Source organism: Emydura macquarii, unplaced genomic scaffold (genome assembly GCF_026122565.2).
Source record: "Emydura macquarii macquarii isolate MOO-44397 ecotype Brisbane River unplaced genomic scaffold, CSIRO-AGI_Emac_v2 contig_3451, whole genome shotgun sequence".
Classification (NCBI taxonomy): Eukaryota; Metazoa; Chordata; order Testudines; family Chelidae; genus Emydura; species Emydura macquarii.
In genome coordinates this window covers 8,628,578-8,650,702 of record NW_027133588.1, presented here as the reverse complement: position 1 = coordinate 8,650,702, position 22,125 = coordinate 8,628,578, and the positions used below count along the sequence as shown (strand labels likewise).

The 22,125-nt window shown below is 42.6% G+C and overlaps 1 protein-coding gene across 1 annotated transcript in view; it reads right to left on the bottom strand.

Annotated features, from left to right (window-relative positions):
- THSD4 (thrombospondin type 1 domain containing 4) overlaps window positions 1-22,125 on the bottom strand; it is a 597,500-nt gene that overhangs the window by 459,271 nt on the left and 116,104 nt on the right. Inside the window, exon 4 of the mRNA XM_067534792.1 lies at window positions 20,273-20,709. Coding sequence (XP_067390893.1) covers window positions 20,273-20,709 — 437 coding nt within the window. The remainder of the gene's footprint in view (window positions 1-20,272; window positions 20,710-22,125) is intronic.

Sequence of the window (22,125 nt, the reverse complement as noted above, 5' to 3'; positions counted from 1 at the left end):
CTTCTAAGTAGACTAGAGCTTTGATATGCAAGTGTATTGTTGGTAGTTATTTGATGTTGTTTACAAATATCATGTTAGAGGTTAGCAATGTAGATAAACTGCTGTCCTGTCTAATACTGTTCTATTGATTAACAGTTCAAAAGGAACATACGAACATTTAGATGGAACTTGAATGTAACAATACTATTGTATTTATTTTCTCTTTGAAGTTTAAGTAGTAAATACCTGCAAATGGTAGTAAATGACCAATTACCTTGTGCTAATGCAACTAGTTACTAATGTGCTCAGGATATAAGAGATGACACTTCGAAGCCACAAGCAATCATCTGTTAATTGTTCAAGAAGGCACCTGCTGAGGAGAAGATATTGGTCAGCCTGCAGAGATCCATAAAAGACTCTAGGGGACTGATCCTTTTTATCTCAGGTCTGGCCAAACTTGTTAGGGAAAGTTTGGATTGCAAGATTGGGATCCCAGCACCAGCTGGAATCACCTTGCTAATTCTCATGCGAGAATTTGAATAAACTCTGCACATGGATCATTTAGTCTTCATGTCTCTGGACTGGATTTCTAACAAAGAAGCTCTAAACAAGGACTGATGACCCCCAAGCTGTTTGGGTAATTTCAGAGATTTTGCAATTTAAGAACTTTGCAATTCAGTTATCTCTACTTTGAAACTGACCTGAGAGCTTTATTTTCATCTGTGTATGTATACTGAGCTTTTAACCATTACCCTTTTTACTTTAAAAAAAAAATTAGTTAAGTTAATAAGCATTGGCTTTAAGCGTGTATTTGGGTAAGATCTGAACTATTCATTGACCTGCTTGGAATCCTTTGGGATTGGTAGAACTTTTTTACATATGATGGATAAAAAATGTCAGTAATCCCCATCATATTTGACATGGCTGTCTGGGTGCTAGCTAAAGGGCTAGATAGCTTCTGATGACCTCACTGGTCATTCAGATAAAAACACAGTTTCCTTAAAGCTGTTTGTTGCTGGCTTGGTGTATCTTATGGAAGAAAAGCCACCAGTATTTAGGGCTTTGCCTGCCCCGCTCTTTGCGGTTTGCCCTGTGACGCTATCGGAGCATGGCTCCACTGGAGCCCAGTGTCACACTTGGCCTTGCAACGATCAACCTTGCATAATTCCTATAAGTCAGGTGCCCAGAACAATCACAGGAACAGCACTGTGATCCACAAAGCCTGAGTGAGGCACCTAGGCTCTTTATTCAACGAATGGGGAGAGAGAAAAGCCTAAGTCAGTGATCCTGTAAGGTGGGTGCATACCTAGCTGGAAAAACCATTCCCAGAGAGTAGTTATCAGTGGTTCACAGTCAAACTGGAAGGGCATATCAAGTGGAGTCCCACAGGGATCGGTCCTGGGTTTGGTTCTGTTCAATATCTGCATAATGGCACAGTGAGTACACTTTATAAAGCTTGCAAATGATGCCAAGCTGGGAGGGGCTGCAAGAGCTTTGGAGGACAGGATTAAAATTCAAAATGATCTGGACAAACTGGAGAAATGGTCTGAAGTAAACAGGATGAAATTCAATAAGGACAAATGCAAAGTCCTCCACTTAGGAAGGGACAATCAATTGCACATGGGAAATGACTGCCTAGGAAGGAGTACTACAGCAAGGGAGCTGGGGGACAGAGGATCACACGCTAAATAAAAGTGAACAGTGTAACACTGGTGCAAAAAAAGCAAACATCATTCTAGGATATATTAGCAGGAGTGTTGTAAGGAAGACACAAGTAGTAATTCTTGTTTCAACTGGCGTATTGTGTCCAGTTCTGGACACCACATTTCAGTAAAGATGGGGACAAATTGGAGAAAGCTCAGAGGAGAGCAACAAAAATGATTAAAGGTCTAGAAAACACGACCTATGAGGAAAGACAGAAAAAACTGAGTTTGTTTAGTCTGGAGAAGAGAAGATCGAGGGGGGACATGATAACAGTTTTCAAGTACATAAAAGGTTGTTACAAGGAGGAGGTAGTTAAGCACTGGATAAATCGCCTAGGGAAGTAGTGGAATCTCCGTCACTGGAGATTTTTAAGAGCAGGTTAGACAAACACCTGTCAGGGATGGTCTAGATAATACTAAGTCCTGCCTCGAGTGCAGGGGACTAGACTAGAAGACCTCTCAAGGTCACGCCCAGTCCTACAATTCTACGATCCTATGAGCCACAAAAGCCAGCAAATAGGCAGGGAGCCCCCGCAGCTAGCCAAGGTGAGATGCTGACTATAGGGGTGTGTCCTTAGCCCCACCCATCTCATGGAGAAAGGTGCCTTAAGACTGGGCTGCAGGGAGATCCACAACTGGGCACTCATCTTTTGGAATCAAGCGACTTAGGTGCCGAAGTCATTTCTTTTGAGAATGAGTTAGATGCCAGCTTCACTTTACACGAAATGGGGGGTGAGAAGGAGGAACGTGCCACTGCCCACCAGGTAACTTTCAGTCCAATGATTAGTGCACTCACCTGAGAGGTGGGAGACCCAGGTTTGGTTCCCCACTCTGCCTGATGGGGCAAAAAGAATTTGAACCAGGTCTTGGACCTCTCAGAAAATGCTTTAACCATTCAGCTAGGGGATATTCTGATATAGGGCTTTGTCAGTCTCTCCTATTGAAGCTGTTCCACTGTGGGTAAACGTCGCAGGTAAACCCATCTTGTGCCCCCTCATGGGGAGGTTTGGGGGCAAGAGGGAATGGGGCATCCCCTCAGGCGCAGTCTAACAGACTGATCCCGACCTTCCAGCCGTGTGACTCAAGGATCCGAGTCAGGGTGGCCACACCCAGGGCTGGGGTGGCGCGGCTTAATGGCCAGAGTCAGTTACCCTCGGGTCAGGGCTGTGGGGCCCACCAGCCAAAGTCAATAGCTGCCTTTGGATCAGGATTAGGCAAGTAAACAGGCTGTAGCCCTGGCCCTCAGGCAGGGCAGGGCAGGGCAAACAGTCTGTAACTATGGCAGCGGGTTGTGCACCTCTGCAGTCTGACGTTCAGGTGGGGGATTGCTGTCACCCCAAGGAGAGTGGCAGGAGAAGTGGGGGAAAGGGGCACACACAGGCCCACCTCACTCCACCACATCCCAGCCCAGGGCCCTGTCTGTGACAGGGGTGGGCACCACCCTGGCCAGCAGGAATCCCACCGCAACCCACTGACCGATCTCAGGTGGGAGATACCACTCACACTGTCCCCCTGGGACACTTCCTACTGTACCTCTTGATACTGTCATCCAGGTCTCATCAAGGCTTTTGGGTTCCCTGGCATCGGTAACTCCCTGGATGTCTGACTCCGGGCAGGCAGCCGTGGGCAACGCGTCTCCATTCGGGTCTCCAGGGCCTCTGGATCCCCTCAGCTAGAGGTTGAAGCAGCTCCTTGCTTTGAGCCTCCACCAAGCATCTTTCCTTCTCAGAGGTCAGCCTGGAATGAGCTGGGCTACTCCCTTTTATACTCAGGCAGTAGTTGAGAGCACGCCCAGCACAGGCTGGGGGGGCGGGACTTCCACTGGCCATAGTGTGTGTTTAACTCTTTCCTGCTCAGTGCAGGATAGTGCACCCTGTCACAGTAAATATTTAAAGCATCGCTGGGACAGAGAGAGGGCAAGAATGACTCTGTGGCCAGGTGGTCAGGGCATCCACTGGGAAGGTAGGAATTTAAATGAGTAGGGAAATTTTACCGCAAAAATTTAGCCGTCTACAGGGAGGCAGCTTCTGAACCGGAATTTTGTGGATGGCAATAGCATCTAAAACTGGTACACAGGCGTTCAAGTAGCTTTGTGGATGTGGGCCCGAGCACCTCCAAATCCCATTGCAGAATCAGGTCCAGAAACAAAAGTGGGGGTGACCATTCCTGTACACATGCAGGTCTCTGCAGGATTGGGCCTCAAATTTCATGTTATTGAGAAGTGACTTTTTCCAGTGATGTCTGGAATAATTGGGCCAAATTCATCTCCAGTGTTAACTCAATGGAGTTACAACAGGCGTGAACATGCCCTACTGTCTTTTGAAATCTGTAATACCATACAGTTTTATTCAGTTTGTGAGAGAGAGAGACATTTGAAATGTTGATTACTATTTTAAGAGAGTTACAGATGGCGACAGGTCATAAAATAAGCAATAAAGAATTTATTAGAAGCTTGAAATGTGCTGGCAGAGGAAAGAGACAAAGATCAGGCAATAAAAGCTATTTTATTTGAAACTGCAGCCTATATACTGCAGTAGGGAGCAAGGGGAACATGTGGCTTAGACCTTGCCGGGCCTTTGATTGTTACAAGAGCCTTTGAAGCAGTCAGTGGCAGTGCTGGGGCAAGAGACGTAATGAAGAAAGAACAGCAGGCTATGCCCCATTTGAAAGGTTTTCCTGGAGACTTAACTATCTACACCTTCTGGGAGTCTCACTGACCCATGAATTATACTGCGGCTACCTACTTGCAGCAAAAGGCAGTAATGTAATAGTAACTGTCATAGAAAGAGAAGAGGGATAAAGCATTAAGAAGCGTAATTCAAATTCACTATATTTATTGCTCTTATTAACAGACATCCCATCTGATGTGTATATTTAATAAAAATGGTTTTCAGTTGCTTTTTGGTGAGGGGAAGAGAGAGGATTTTTTTTTTTTTAAACAGTTATTCTTGAAACCATAAAATTGCTGCCAACCAGATAAATTACCAGGATCATAACCTTTTAAAAGGAATCTGTGTTCTAACGTGATAGCAGCAAATATTAAACACATCTCAGTGATATGTTAAAGGACCCACCGTTTCTGTTCCCTTGGCACTGTAATGTGTATTTCAACACCTTCAAAAATATGTTTCCGCAGCATGGACCTGATCTTGCAGTTGTTCATTTCAGCTCCACCAGGAAGCTAGATCCACTTCTGACGTGGATGTTTAGTTTAAGCACATGCTTATATCCCCTTGATTAGAATATTTAAAGCTGACCATGTGCTTAAGTACATCCCCCTCCACAAGGACTTAGCCAGCAATTTCACTGAAGTCACTGGTGTATAAGAATTGTGGAATTAGACCCAGTATAAACCTTCCAAGACTAATTTTTTTAAAAAACAAGATGCCAGTATTCCCAAACAATGCACATTAAACAATGCCCCAAAAGGAATAACTGTCACATAGTCCACACAGCAATTTTAGAGCCCTACGGTACCAGTCTCGTGAGCCCAAGTCAGTTGACACGGGCCCGCCAGGGGAGTTTTATTGCAATGTAGACATACCCTTAAATATATATCATATACAAGCATAACGCAAGATCATCATGATTGGCCTTTACTGAGCCAGTTGAATTGCAAATGTTACATTTTGTTCCCCCCTCCTCCTTGACCATCCTGTGTTGTTAATATATATATAATACTTTTGTGTTAATATACATTATATTTTTGAGTTAACGTGATTAAAAAATGCATGAATTAGGACATGCACAAAAAAGGAAAAGTAAAGTGAATACAGTTTCCTGTTACTATTTAAATGAAAACATCTTGGGAATATTCAGGGGATATCTTGATTGGTTTTTTGTTGTTTTTAAACACCACCATTTAAGGTGGTCACACTTTGTTACCATCTAATTTTTAAAAACAGGCAATTTGGCATGGTTTTCATAGAGTTGAGGCATAGTCATTCAGTTTGTTAGGGGCCAAATCTGCTTGCCTTATTCAATATCGTGCATTTCTAGCTTCAACAAAACTATTTTTGTAAAGATAGATTTGGGGTTAAATCCTGTTAACTTCTCAGGTAATGGTGAAAATCCATTTAAAAGCTTAAAATTAATCTAAGATATTGAAAGTATTCATATTTGGTACAAAAGTAATTATCTTGTGAACAAAATATAATGTTATAGATAGGTTGCTGTGATTTTCTTTTTAAACTACCGAGGCATGCACTGGCCTTCCATGTTTGCAGTGAAATTCTTGCAATATTGTGCCAGTCCTTGAAAATGTAAAGTGAAATTACCTAGAAACAAAAGGGAGCCTGATATCTATTTTCAATTAGGATGAAGCAGCAGTAAACAATACAGGTGATAAAGGGCTGGGGTTTTTTAATTTATAAGCTGCTGTAAAATAACATTTTTATATATATATATATATATTTTTTTTTTCCATATTGAGTCAGTGGCATTGCACAAGTGATACCAGGCTTTATTTCATGGCATTATCATCTCCATGATTCAAAACTACAACTGCTCTAAAATTGTCCCACTCAAATACTCGCTCCAGTTCTCTTACTACCGCTACATTGTTGTGTGTTCTAGACATTCTTAAAGCATACAGTTAAAAAACAAAATTTAATCTGGAAAAACTGTACCTCCCAAATCTTTGCCCTGTTTTCTTAAAATCTTAAGTCCCAAGATAAACTCCTGGTCATAACTGCTGTCAAGCTTATACCGTGTAGTGTTTCAGTAGATATTGACACACACAGCATATTTTTACTGAAAATAACTGATTTAGTAGTCCTGGCGAGTGCAGTACCATCTACGCCCATTAGAAAGGGAGAGATCTTAAAAGCCAGGTGGATTCACACCACTGTTTTGAGGCAAAGACCGCCATATATCACCTCGCACTACTACATCACAGCCTTGCACAACTCGGCATTCCACACACTTGCCTTTCACCAGCTTTAAATCAATCAGGAGGAAATAGTTTAAACATGAATGAAAGAGAATAACTTTGACTCTGTTTTGTGTTGTAAACATATGAGCAAATCTGCAACATTAACCTAGACTATAGTGCGAAGTGATGAACAGCCATCTTTGACAAACGTTTGGTCACATTAGTCTATAGCCCCTGGCAATATACTAATCCATCTTCCTATGAGTTACCACACTTTTATGGCCCTGTATACCACTCTGTGAACTTTAATATCACACTTCCACTGCTATTAGCCCAGTGCAGGCATTCGAATAATTATTTCTTCCATTATGGAAGTGTAATTAAGACTATACAACAAAAACAATAGTTTGGTTAAAACATTTAAACTTGAGTGCCTAAAGCCAAACTCCTCAATCCATATTAAAATAGGCTGATTTTCAGAGGTAATGAGCAATAAGCCAATGAAAGCCACCAATTATAGTTTGGGGTGTTTAGCACCTCTTAAAAAAATTAAGGTTACTTTTTTTAAAGTCCTTAAAAATGGACTTGGAGCTTGATTTTAAGCATCCTGGTTTAAAATGTTGCCCTTAAGCTTTCTGTATATCTTGACTTGAATATTTGCAAACTCTGGAATACACAGAGCAACAAACTGTCTGCAAAATGCACATTATGTTGGAAGCAAACAATATAATTTACCTCTAAGTACTATAAAGTTTCATTTTTTCTCACTTTCATATTTTATTAGGTAATTGATACTGTACAGTATTCTGGTATGACAAAATTCATACAAAATTGCAATATGAAAGTGCGCTGGTATCAACTGGGAAGAGTTGCTATAGAAGTTGCATGCATATCCAGCACATCATCGGGATATATTAGTACGGTATAAATTAATGTGGGCATAGCATAGATCAAATATACCATGCTCCCTAGGACAAGCATCCATTGTTCTGAGCATTAATAGCAGGCACTGGTGCAGATATAATACAGCTTCAGATTTAATAAGAGTTTCTCCTTTGCATTTTTTTTTTTTTTTACCATACTCTGAGAAAATAAGAAACTAATACATTTTAAAAGATCCTCGGGATCTTTTAACCTCCCATCAAGAACCATAAGGTAAAGCACTACACTACAATAATTTTTCCTCTTTTACAATAATTACATGTAAAAATGGGCTCACCCAAACTCCTGACTTTAAGGGCTAGGTGAGGCATTAGAATTTGAACCCAGATCTAAATTTCACAGCTGGTTCCTATTTCTGTAACAGGTCAAATAAAACCCCAGATCCCAACATTGTGTGAGCTTCTGTTTGCAAATTCTGGCTCCAAATTTTGCAGCGCAGGTTCATGTCTAACATTTAAATCAAAGGTGCATCCACATAATGGAAAAAGTTTTGCAGGGAACAAGAGCAGGAGTTTAAATGCATATGGCCTGCAGCTGTGCTATAGGGATCATCCATAAGGTATTCAAATTATAGTGGGAGACATGTTTGCCTTATGCAACCCCAGTGATGGTGCCTATAATTTAAATCCTTCTCTTTCCCCTTCCACCAGATTGGCAGTGTAACAGTCCATTAGACATCTGGCTGAACACAACAGCATCTCATCAAAAAAAGAGCCAATATCCAGCCAATATCCAGCCAATATTTGGCTAAAGCGTTCCAGGGTCCTTTACAATTATAGTATCCTGTTAGATTTCTTTTTAATTTTGACAAGCACTGTACATAGTCTGCTCACAGTAATATAACTGAAAACTGATCTTAATTAGGCAAAAACAATGGAGGCCCAGGGTATATCCTGGAAATGAATAGCCAGATGGAAGATGGGGTAGCACAAAGTCAAGTTAAGGCCAAAATAACCTGAGTTAGCTATTCATTTCCCAGAAACGTCTTTATTGCTATTAGAATCTGTTCAGAATTTTATTCAGAAGGAAAATAAACATTTTCCCCATGGTGCTGTAATGCCACCGGAGTGTCGTGGAAATGATTTCTCTGAATAATGCTGATGCTGCTGTTGACCTGGATACTTTTAAAGAACTAACACCCAGTAAAGCAGCCAGTCCTTTTTTTTTTTTTTTTTTAAATTCTGTTTTCACATACAATACTCTACTTTGGTTAGGATACTCCAAATTTTGATTTAGTTAACACAGAACAACCATAGCCCGTGGAGAAGTATTTGAGCTGTATTTCTGACTCAGAAATTTAAACAACTTGAGAATGTTTATTATTTTCAGCTGAGGAGACAAGGTTTGTATTTGCTTCCACAAACTGGAACTGACAAGAGCAGGTCAAAATAAGTCACATCAGAAGACACAGTTAGTGAAGCGTACATTGGATACGGGCATAACAGCTGTATTGTCCCCACTGAGGTTAAGTTTAGAAGTGCCAACCAAGTCACCTACAGTTGCCAGACCAAATATGTTATCAGATGAGGCAACAGAAATAGCTTCAGAAAGGAAAAGCCACTTTTGATATGTACTCCCTTCCCTTCCCTTGTGCGCAGCATTAGAACCGCTCAACCTCTCTGCAGGTCCCAGGCAGAACCTACGTGGTACAAAGAAGCACAGCAGACTTTCACTTCAACTGCTGGCACCAGAAGAAAGGAAATAGGGCTGGAGCAATGTGAGAGGTTGATAATTTTTGGATTCTTTCCTCAGTACAAATCCTTCCTATCACCTCCTTTCCACACACAAAATGCCTTAAGGAAACCCTTCCCCCATTAATATGTTTCCAAAACTATAGTGAGACTGATTTTTCATTTGTGTAGGGAGATGTAATTTCTTTCTACTAGCACTGTTTATATAAGTCTGGGTTACCCGCCCACCTCACTAATATCTCATAAATCTCACTGACGCTTGCAATTTTTCCTTCTTTCAACAAAAATCCACGCTAATAACTAATAGGCACTGATCTTGTTCAGCCCAGAGCTCACATCAGTTTCTGCCGGTGTTGATGCAGCCACAGGGCCTCCAAGTTAAAATCCATTTGCAGAGGCAGATGGGGGTAACAGTAACAAAAAGCAGTTGCAATCATCCCTCCACTGCATGTGGGTGTCTAGGTAGCCAATGCAGCCCAAGTAGTCGGCACCACGCAGGGGTATGTTGACTCTGTACAGTTTCTTAGCAGACTTAGTTTAACACTGCCCTTTCCCAGAAAACCCCCAAGGGAGAGCAGGCAATGGCAACCCCACTTTCTCCACTCGAGATGAATCCCTACTCTTTCCTTATGCCAGAGATAACTTAGACCTTCCAGCGTCAATGGAACAACCCATGTTCTTTAACGTTTATCAGTTTTGTAGCTGCTCGGATTGAACTGCTCTTTTAGGTCCTGATCTTTCCATTGAAAGTATGTGAGCAGGCCCCTGCAGCTCACGGAAGCCAGTGGGGCGCTACACAGGCCTGGCAGTCCACCTGTGTGTTGTCAACTGCAGGGCTGGGGCCTCCACTCCCTCCATTTTTGCAATTTCATTGGTGAGAAATGCAGAGTTCTCCAAGCTTTAAAAATGGGTCTGTGAAAGCGATTTCTATTGCCAAGGTGTTTTCTGTTTTAAACACGCTGCCTTCTGCATGCTCCAACGGCCTTTTTAATGAGGCTGCTTCTTTTTTAGATACTTTACAAAGGCAAAGTTTGACTGCTTAATTTGGGGGGGGGCAAGGCGTAGGGAGGTTAGATATATATGTCTAACCAGTCAGCTTATTCTGCTACCAATGCTCCGCTTAAGCTACCTTGGCAACTGGAGCAGGCAGCTTAATTTCTCGGCCGGTTGCTTTCCTGAACTTCTTGCATCTGGTCACGTGGCCGGAAGCAGGAAGTGACCAGCCGAGAACAAGCTGCCCGGCGCTCCAGTTGCCCAGGTATCTTAAGCGGAAACCGGAAGTGCTTGTTTTTCTACCAGGCCCACCCGAGTCAGCCACAGCCCTGCCAAAAGGTAAGTCCTAAAAAAATCATAAGTTTAGGGGGGCATTCTCCCCCCAAACTCTGCCCATGATACTTTAGTACTTTTATTTTTACACTACCTATTTTATACTGGTTTGCTCCTACTGTTTTAACTGTGAAGTGCTCCAAGCACCTATGATGGCGGAGATGATGCTTTAAGTAGTAAAATCATTACATAAAGTTATCATATAGGTAAACCGGTGTAATGGGCACTTAGCTCTCCAGACAAGCAAGTGTGCTTCCTATTTTGCAGTTAGCAACCAAGAAGTTAGCTCCTGTCCCCGCCTTACTGAATCTATGGCTTCCTAATAAATACATGCACTATGAAAAATTCTAGTTATGATCTTCCAACAGAGTAATTGGTAATGATAATATGTATTATTTGCAGTCAGTTAATAAAGTATGTTAGGTGCTGTCCAAACATACCATAAGGCAGCCCCCTGCTGAAATTTTTTTTCAGACATTACTATAAACGTGCAAAAAAGACAAACAGAGGTGGTTGGGGACATTTTTGTAATATAACTCAAAGATAGCTTTGATTTTAAAATGGACTTTGGCATGCCCATTAATCACCAATAAAATCTGAGCCCTTTGGAATTAAAACAAATTAGAATGGCCAAGACTGAGGTTTAAAAATTGGCCACTGCATATGAAAAGTATTTTTTTCCAATCAGTTTCACAAGAATTTTATTTCATGCCAAATAATGTAATTGCATTCAAGTGGGAACAGACTGTAAGCAGCTTTCATTTGTTTTTTTAAATGTATGTTATTTATTTTTTTGTTTATTATTAATTTTCTGATAATCAGTACCATAATTTCTATAAAAAGATATAGAGCCCCATTCTGCAGCCCTTATTCACATGGCCCCAGTTCAGGAAAACTTCCCTTTTTAAGGCCAATACTTAAGCACATGGTTAACTTTAAGTCCTTTCCTGGATTGGGGCTGTGGTGTAGAACTAAATCATGCTGTAGGAAGGTGCAGGCTCCGAGGAAGGGCTGCAACAACAAGGGCGGACAGTGATAGGTCCGGCAGCCCAGTCTATCTGGCAACCAGGGAGCCGGACCGTGGTAGGTCCGGCAACCCAGTCTGCTTGGCGACAAGGGAGCCGGACAGTGATAGGTCTGGCAGGCCAGCCAGCCTGGCAACAGAGGGGCGGAGCTTCCGCTGGGGCAGGAAGTATAAAAGGCAGGCCCCACAGCTCAGTAGGAGACAGGCTGCCGCCAGAGGCAGACCTGCCGTCCCACTGGCTGCAGTGTAGGCCTGACCCCCGCCAGGCCACCACCCCCAGCAAGCGCCTCCTGGAGCAGAGGTGCTGGGAATGGCCCAACCTACCAGACCCCAGTGACTGGGCCGGGCCACCAAGCCCCAAGGACTGGATAGGGCCTCCGGGACCCAGCAACTGGACCAACCCCTCTGAGACGCAGGGGTGGGAAATACCCTTGGAGGCTGGCCCTGACCTGGAGGAGCTGCCTGACGCCAAACCCCTGGAGCCCTGTGACCTGGAGGAGTTGCCCTCTGCCGAGGAACCCCAGGAACCCTGCGACCTGGAGGAGCTGCCCTCCGCAGAGGAGCTCCGACTTGCCACCGGTTGACGAGGAGGGACTGGTGAGCCTGTTGCGGGCTGAGTACCCCAGCAACCCCGAAGACCCGGGGGACACAGGTACCTGGGCACAAGGGGAGGAAGTGGCCCAGGGACAGCCATAGCTAGTGGCTGAGTCAGGGGCAAGACCCCATCAGCGTGTTGTGGCGGGAGCCCCACCGACTCAGTGGCAAACATCTTTGCCACTGCTAGGGCCCGGGGCTGGGACGCAGTGGAGATGGGTGGGCCTGCGTCCCCTTCCCTTCCCTCCCCTCCATCCCAGCCACTCTGGGAGAACGTACTCTCCCCTGCTGCTACAGACAGCGGACCCACTGCCTGCCTTGCCTGAGGGCCAGAGGCTACAAACTACTTACCAGTCTCACCCCACCTGAAGGGTTGGAGACCCGAGACTGCTACCCGCCTCCCCCACCTGAGGCAACAGACTGCTCATCGGTCTCACCCTGCCTAAGGGTTGGAGACCCCTGGACTACTTGCTTGCCTGCTTCGCCCTGCCCAAGGGCCAGAGGCAATAGGCTACTTGTCGGCCTGCTCTGCCTGAGGGCCGGGGCTAAGACTCGTGCAGAGACGCTAATACATTCCCTTTGTAGGAAGGTGCAGTGGCCTTCCTCAGAGCCTGGGCCTAAGGAAGGGCTGCAACAGCTAGGCCGGATAGGACCCCCGGCCCACACATGCAATTAGTCCCATTGAGTACTTGAAAAAGTATGTACCACTCAAGCTACATACACACTGACGGCGGCAAATTTGCCGCTGTCAGATCCATTTTTCCGGATCGAATGAGCGGCAGTGAAGACACACTCAATCGATCTGGAAGTCAATCTATTAAAACCACCTCCAAAAAAAGCATAGGGCTGTGTCGATGGGAACGCATTTCCCATCGGCGCAGCACAGTGGAGACAGCGCGCTAAAGGAAAGTGACAAAGTCGACAGGAGTTATGCGAGCTACTCTGCGTAGCTTGCGTAACTCCTGTCGATTGCTGCCAAATTTTACCGGCAGGGTAGACCTGCCCTCAGTGTGAGTAAGGATTGCACAGTATGCAAAACAGCATTAAGAACCAGACAAGGAACTCTAGTAACATTCCAATATTATATATTGATGTCTACAAGTTCCATATGGGATTTGCATTAGGGGAACAAGAGGTCCTCAAGATTATGTGGAAAACTCCTAATACAAAAGCATTCGCCTTAAGGATTATTGACAGGAAAAAAGGAAAGAAAAGAACAAAATCCCAGCCTAATCCCCCCCACCACAAGACCCGGAAAGATAAAGCAAGTCAGCTGGATGAAATCTCATCAGAGGAGATACTTAACTGCTTTACCCCACATTTTGGGGTAAAAAAATAGTTTATTATTATTACGGTCAACAGCTTCCTCAGTCACAATATCCAGTATTTTTCAAAGCCATTTCTGAAAGATAATCTGGGTTTTTCCATTTCAAACAGAATTACTTTTTAGTGACCATCAATGCTGCTTTTTAAAAACTCACTCATTTGCAGCCTTAAGGTTATTATTAGGACCAGTTAAAATTTTTCAGTCAAAAAGTAGGTTTTCGAGTTAAACTAATCTTTCATGAAAAGGAGTCTGCTTTCCACAGAAAATTTTCACTTTTCATCAAAAACACCAACACCCCCCCCCCCCCCAAATGTTATTCAGAAATGCCACCAAGGTTCCACTTGATAGGCACTGGATGCCTCATCCTTCATCCTTCTCTATGGGTTGAGCTACACAGCTGGACCATCTCTCTTACAACTCGCCACAGCAAGAGAGGAGATGGACCACGGTGCATCATGGAAGACGTGCTACTGCCAGAGAGCCTGGCCTATACAAATGAGTGGGGGCACGAGTTTCCCAAACCACAACCCACACGAGGAACCACAGTGGCACTTCCAAATAAAATTCAGTGGTCAACTGAAAGTTTTCCATTTTCTATTTTTTACTGAAAAGTTCAATCTTTCCATGGAAGAAGAATCTATTTTCTAATGAGCTGTAACTAGGATTGTCACTTTTTATAGCACTAAAGCGTGTGCGGGTATAGCAGGATGCTACTGGCCAGACTGGGCAAGACCCTGCTACTGAGCCCTAATTAAGGGTAGATGGGAGCCAGCTGAGCAAGCTGGCCTAGAAGGAAGGAATGAGGAACAGCTGTAGGACCTGGGAGGCCTATAAAAGCTCCCAGGAAGATGAAGGATGAAAGAAGAAAGGAAGGGGGCAAGTAGCCAGAGCAGGAGAAGCTGCAGCAAGGAAAGGTTGAGCACCCTACTGATTAAAGGCTGAGTCTGTAAGACCCCTGTGACTGGTGGGAACTGTGTATCTAGAAGGTGGTGGGCAATCCATTATAAATAAAGCGCACTGGTGGAGCACGAAGTAGTCATCTGGATGTGGTTTGTGGGGGGCCGAGGGCCTGAATAGCAAGGGAGTCAGGCGCAAACTGCTACAGCTGGGCAATTTGCTTGCTCCCTACCTCAGAAGGCTTAAACCTGAACACAACTACAATACACATAGTACTTATTACTGGTAGTAGTCCCTCTTCAATTTCACTGCTTACAGAAATAAGCAGTACACCTGGCATAGCAGGGAGGGATGAAGTGACCCTGATTACTCTATATTCCCTTTAGTAATGGATTAGAAGCATTAATGTTTCATCAGTCTTCTTTCATAAACATTTTAAAATAATGTGCAATTTAGGACTATTTTTGTCAGTGAAAAATGCTTTGTGGGTGTACAAAATTTGTGCAAGCATCCATTTGTACTCCTGAAACTTGCACGTTTATATGCAAATTGGGCCTCTAGCTCCTCATGTATATGTAGGTTATACATAAAATAAGAGCTAGAGATGAAAATGTTTTGCACATGCACAATACAGTTCTAATGACTTCTAAGACCTTAAGGACCTATTGGGGGGGGGGGGGGGGCATTTATATTAAAAGGAATAGCAAAAGCATGTCCCACGATTTGCTCAGGGAACTGGACCGTTTGCATCCTCCCATTAGTATGCTTTTCAAATCTTTCACAGTGGCTTTCCAATTTCCAATTCAGCCCACATGTAGATTTGATGGGGGGAATAGGTCAAATCAGAGACACCCTTGATCATCCAGTGTTTTCCACTGTGGCCAATACTGCTGTTTCACCCAAAACAGATGCAAGATTCCTTTACCTTTCTGACACATGATAATAAAATACTGCATTCTATAAAGTATCCATCAAACAAAGTAACGTTTTTATTTGTTGTAATTACTTCTCAGAAGTTCAAGGATATGTAAGTCTTCAACAGTCTTCTTTACAATTTAGGCAAAATTGTCTCCCACACCCCTCAATCCCCAGATTTCAGTTCTGAACATAGCTGGAATGAGTGTGACTGTTTTTATTTTGGACTTCTAGCACTGGATCTTCATAAAATATCTTTAGTCTTGCACTGACACCATCAATACTGTCAACACAGCTCTAAAAAAACGTTTATTGTGGCAAAGGATCATGTAGATAAATATAGGAACTGGAGAAAAGCTAGCAAGCTTTTCTTAGAGCACCATAATGTAGGTGGCATTTTTTAAAAGGTCCTGATCCCACTGAAGAATTAAATAATTTATCAAATTTCAAAAGTTAATAAAAAATAAAACACTGAAATTAATTAGGACTAGAGCTGGTTGACAAATTTTCATTGGAACAGAGTTCTCTCTGCAAATGACGTTCAGTTAAAATTAAAACATTTAAAGGGAACGTGTCAATTTTGATATTTTCTATTGTAAAATTTCAAAACAATTCAACCTGGGGTGTTTTGTTCTGACTCATTTCATTCCAACTCTGTTTCCATTTCATTCCAAATTTGTCATTTCAATGTAATTGTTAACATAATTTAGTTAACTGTGCAGTTCATTTATAATACATTATATAAGATAATGTTTAGACATTATCAAAACACAATGTTTCGATAAGGTGGTTTCAGTTTTTCCAAAGCAAAATATTTTGGAATCTTCATTCCACAAAAAAATGTCGACTTTTCATCCCCATTCGAAATTCCATTTGCTGACTGGCTCTAATCAAGACCGTGCTTAACTGGGAAAAGTCCCTCTGTTTTCTCTCCTAGGGAACAGAGCTAGCTTCAGAACAACACACGGCAATGAGCTCCTGTCAAAAATGTGTGCTGACTCAGGAGCTGACTCAGCACCCTCTCACTCAAATCCCCCCCAGTTTATATTCATTGAGCTCTGCCTGAAAGACAGGCCGTTGGCAGAGGAGGCCAATGAAGTGAGTGAAGATCCTGCTGAGAGGATAACAGAGTGGAAGACTCCTGAGCAGCTAGGACTATATGAGCAGACAGGCAGTGCTGGGAGGGGGTGGAGAGTAGGGAGCCTGAAGGAAGGCAGAGGTAGGCTGCCGCTACTGTATGGTTCCCCAGAAGCAAGAGGGGCAGCTGGCTCTTGATTGTAAATATGATATATAATAAAGCACTCTGTTCCTTTAAAAAATAAATTCAGACTCTTCAATGATCTCTTCTCTTAATTGGGACAGGCCCCATAATTCTGTCTCAACTACGACAACAAGTGTACAGTAAAATAAATAAGAATTTCTGCCCCAGAATCAGCAGGAGAGGAGAAAGCATGTACTCGGAGCTCTTTCTCCCCAGCCTACCCACAAAGAAGGCATCCATAATGTAAATGGTTGTGCTGTTTAACCACAAGGAGAGAGACCATCCAAAACTACGGGCACCGCTGCACGCCCCGGGAGTGGTTGTTTGAAAGAGGGAGGGGCTTCACCTTGGCCCCTCTTTCCTGCAGCTATCTGCAGGACACGAATGCAGGGAGGACGGAAGCTATCTATAGCTGTAGAAAAGACGTAGTCATGTCTGCTTTCTCTTAGGGTGACCAGATGCCCCAATTTTATAGGGAGAGTCCCAATATTCAGGGCTTTTTCTTATATAGACGCCTCCCTCCGCCCTGTCCTGATTTTTCACAATTGCTATCTGGCTATGCTACTGCGCATCCTTCTAAAGACATTATGCTTGCAATTTGTCTTCACAGCCATCATTCCTCTAGCTATTCCGGCTGAAACAGCACACCTCTCCCCCCACCTATACACACTATGAACAGAACCACCAGAGAGCCTTGAAAGCCAAGCTGATTTTCTCTCTCCTTCCAGAAAAGAATCCAGTTATTTTTAAATAGGTCAACATTTGGGCTAAGCCCTCCAGTCCGTTGTCCCTGCCTTTTAAATTTTCTAACGGTCTGATTAGCTGATTTTTGCCATTTATAGTTCAGTGTGTCTCTATATTCTAAAGTGCATAAAATACCGTTCTCATTTGCTGATTCCTCTGTTTTGCTGGTCAGCTGCCTGAGAACTTTTCCACTTGTTTCCAAAAGGTACAAACGTAGTTTTCTTCTTTGAAGGACTTCCATTGCTTGTGGAATATATTTGACTTGGAAACAGTCCCATGTCATCTTACTATGCTCTCAGATGTTAGCTCTTCTCAGTCACAAATCTTAATCCCTATTTTATTGTTTTATAGAACCTATTAAAATTACGAATCATCTATAAATCTGAGACACTAATTATAAATATTCCAAAAATTTTCCACTAGTAATAAAGTAGAACTTTGTTAAAATACAGACTTTTTTGACTTCGGACAGTTTCTTATACCTCTCTATTTTATGGGCTGTTGAAGAATAACATTTTACAGCATATAAATTATAGGTAGAGCTCATTAATGTTTGGAATTCAGATTCTAGCCACAATACACAGGACCATCCCTCGCAACAAACATTTGACTTCTGGGCTTTACAAAATTAAGAAAACCTATTAGGCCTGCCATGCTAATCCATTTCATTTTAAATTCAAAATGTTTGTCCTAGTTCTGTCCTTATAGTCACCAGCAAAACATCTGAAAGTTAGACAATATAATAGGTTCTAAAGCCACAAGGGACCATTTTACACAAGGAGGAAATAATTTGTTACACAAAAAAGATGTAAACACCTCAATATCAATCACACTCTTTTCAAGACTTAGTCCTTGGAAAAAGTGCTGTGTATCTGTATACACAAGCTTGCATCATACCTAGAGAGGTGTAACAAAAAGAATTCCAACCATAAACTTGGAGGCCGTCCATCACACAGGAAAGCAGGGCTGAATTAGGCTCTTCTCATTTTAAGGTTCCATATTTGAGGCTACTGTACTGAATCCTGACTTCTGCACAACGCTTGGTACTATGCTCTGCCCATTCTCCTCTCTCAAATGTTCCCTTTGTCTCCTTTTTCCCACTGCAGAGGCTGCTCTAAAATATGTCACCAATGACCGCCAAGAGCTGCTATGGCAGCTGCGAATAGCCAGAGTGGGGAGAAACCCCATACATGCTCTGCAGGCTGATAGCAGAACTGCTATGGAAGCTGTAGCCCACCACAGGATTCCCCCTAGGCAGGGAAGGTCCTCCGCAAGCTGAATCAGACAGCTTTAGAACTGCTTTGCACTGCTGATTCAGGGCCAAATTTCCAGCGTCAGGATTAACTCAGTCATGTACCTCAACCTATATATTTTATGGTATGCAATTTAGAACAAAAAAGAAAATATATTAAGTTCATGTTTAACTGGAAAAGTAGGAACACTAAATACAATGGTTGTGCAATGCACCACATTAACACTGCTGCTAGAAACTTACATTTGGCAATTTCTGACTTTCTGCAAGCTAAAGAGTGCAATCTCAATCGGACATTCATATATTCAGACCTTTAATTTCTGTAGTTTTAGAAAAAAGTGAAATTACCCATAACTAGAAATGTCAATATCTGAACCTAGTCTGATTCCAAGTAAGCTTTGATGCTCACGTCTCACAGATGGGAAGAGGTAAGTTCCCATATTTGATGATGATGCTCTTTGACTGGAGAGTTTCTTGCAAGCTGTCAACTCAGCCCTTTTCCCCCAGATATGGAGAGCCACAGCTGTATTGCTGAAATTATCTCAGGGTAAGAGCAAGTGTTCTCAACCAGCCAGCCCGTTTGGCTCATTCCCCTAGGAATTCTGCAGAGGTAGGTTCTGTCATCAGTTTAGATTGCAAGCTCTTTAGGACAGGGATCGTCTTTTATTACGTGTTTGTACTATTCTCAGCACAATAGGGCCCAGACTTAGTTGGGACTCTAGATATTACTATAACACAAATAATGTATTAAAATAATAGTACAGTGCAAAGACTTGTGCTGAGCCCTGTGAAAAGTTGTTCTTAATCTTCCTACTCAGTGTCAGTAAAATGGAGACTGGCATTAAAAAGGAAAGAAAAATTGAAAGAGCAAAGAAACATAGCATGGAAAGGCAAACATTGACTAGATAGTACAGGATCACATCCTCATCTATATTTTAAACCCTGAGATTCTGGCATGAACTAATGAAGTTTTGTCATTTCAGAGTGACAGGAACTTAGAGTTAACGTGAAATCATAGAGAAGTAGGGCTACTCAAGACTGATTCGTAAAAATGATATAAACTGACTTCAGTAGCTATTAGAATCAGGGCTAGTCAAGGTAAGTCTTTTCCGTTTAAAAAAATTTTTTTCCACAGAATTTTTTTGTTTTCCCATAGAAAAAGCAAGATGATATGAAAAAGGGAAGGGACGACAAAAAACCAAACAAAAATAACCAACCAGAAAACCAAAAAGTCCTTGAATTTTTGTTGAAAAGAGAAAATTTTGACCAGAACACAAAATTTGGTTAAAAAGCCATTTTTCATCACAAGTTTTGATCACAAAATTTCAAACAATTTCTAATTAGAATGGCTGATAAAATTGGTACCTGAATGTCCAGGCATAGTTATCTTTTTCTAAGGTTACTATGAGGATTTCAGAGGGTAATGGATTATGGGGGGAAACTACTATTTTAAGGGGAGATATGAAAATAGCCTGCAGTCTTATTTTGCCTGGAGGCAAAATTATAATACACGTTTGGTTTTAAAACAAACTGCAGCTATTGTAGTATAATATAATATGCAGAGTATCACAAGCTATCACTTGAGGCAGCCTTCCAGAACGGTTCATGGATATTATAAGCCCATGCTATTCTTTCCTGAGATTTTCCCCATCTATTAATTTAAAATCTGGCATGAAGAGACACATTCTTCAAATACACCATTCGCACCAAGCTATGGAATCAATTACGTGTGCAGGAACAGTACCTCCTCTCTGGCTTGGGTCTGTGCCTTTGAGAATGCCGGCTGCCTCTCACCGTTCCTCTGTTCAGATGGCTGTCATTGCGGCCCGTGGAGGAAGCGGAAGCCCAAAGGCCTCTCGGAAGCTGCTCCTCATTTCTGTGGAGTGGCACGGATGTACGGATGGCAGAAATGACATGGCTGGAATAAGGGGTCAGAGGATCTTCACGACGGCGGAAATGTTGGGGAGCAAGAGTTCTTTCCAAGGCAGGATACTGTTGCCCTGGCCTAGGATAACCCCTGTCATGGTAAGAGCTTGGGAGGCAGGGCCGTGTTTGCTCCATCACCCCACCACTGCAGCTTCGAGAGCAGGCAGACCAGGGGCCCCAACTGCCCCATGTGCCTGGGATTCCTGCACTGCTGTCCTCAGAAGTATCACTTTGTTCTTCTATCCTCTGGGGAACCTGAGAACACAGACAGAGAGAATTAAGGTAACTAGAAATTATACTGCAATATAAAGGAAAGCTCTATTTTCCTTTTAAAAGCCATTCACTCCATGTGCGTGGAAATTAAAACCAAGCTGACTGGAAGCTGATTAATTTGTATTTATTCAGATGCTATGTCTGACATTTGCTTCACTCTGCTAGCACCGGAGGTAGCATCCTCCTAGAACCACCATCCTTCAGGCTAACGTTGTTTTTGGACTTTCTGGACAGGGCTGGATTTCCCTTTGGCCTCCACGGTGGAAAATGCTGCTCAGTGCAAAGTTCAGAAATGTGGAGATGGAAAACTATTTTTTTCCTACACATCAACAGTAAAGTCAGATAGATGGGAGGGGAAATTAGTTTAAAAAAAAAATCCTCAAGTCACTTACCACACAGTGAGTGAAGGACAACGTAAAAGATCAGTGTTACATTTTTGTTGTCCATGACAGAGACTAAGATGTTTCTGATAGTTTCTCCCCTGTTTGTGACTGAAGAATAGAGATTGCAAGTGGTGGACTGAGATTGACATGACAGTTCAGACTGAACGTTTTATGGAAGCAGCAAAACCAAAGAGGAAAAGAAAGTTGCATTATTGAAAAAATGCACTGCATCCTCTCCTTTTCCTATTAGTACGATTTGCTGTGAGCTGGATTGCAACCATACAACCTCAGAAACTGGAATATGAATCTGCTTCCCCATTGTTAGAGAGACAGAAATAAGTTGATGCGGCTTTTGGTGGGACAGCGGCACAACCTAGTCCCCATTCACCTGCATGGTTTGAGGAGCAGCAGCCACCCATGCCTGTTGCTCCTCCTGTCTAGCAATGAGGATAGCCTGCACAGGGCAGCAATGGATTTCCTCATTCCTCCATATGGCCCAGAGTCATGACCGAGACCTTTCAGAACTGAATTGAGTATTTCATATTTGCAATGCAAGAGTTGAGGCATTTTTTATTAGACATAGTTCATGACAAGTTTATTTTCTCTGAATAGATGACCCTTTAGTCTTCAAATCAGGTTTCTGAGGTGAATACTCATGATTATGGATATTCAGTAGTCTTTTTTACACTAATATCTTGTAATGTTTGCTGAAAATTGCCGTTTCAGGTAATGTCAACAAACTTGTTCACTAGACTATCCACTCAACATGAATACAAGAACCACACAACCCAAGGAACATTTCATCTGGAATGAGAAAGATGGAATAGCTGTGAATAATTTTTTTTCTTTTTGGCTGTATTTGTTCAACACTACTCCTTCATGTACAAATATGGAGCTATCTCAAGGATGAGCTTTTAAAAGATAGACACAGATCTCTCTCTAGGTCACATTTTTCTTTTCAAAGGATGGCCTCAATCACAACTGCCATTAATGGTTTTGTTCCAGGCATCATTAT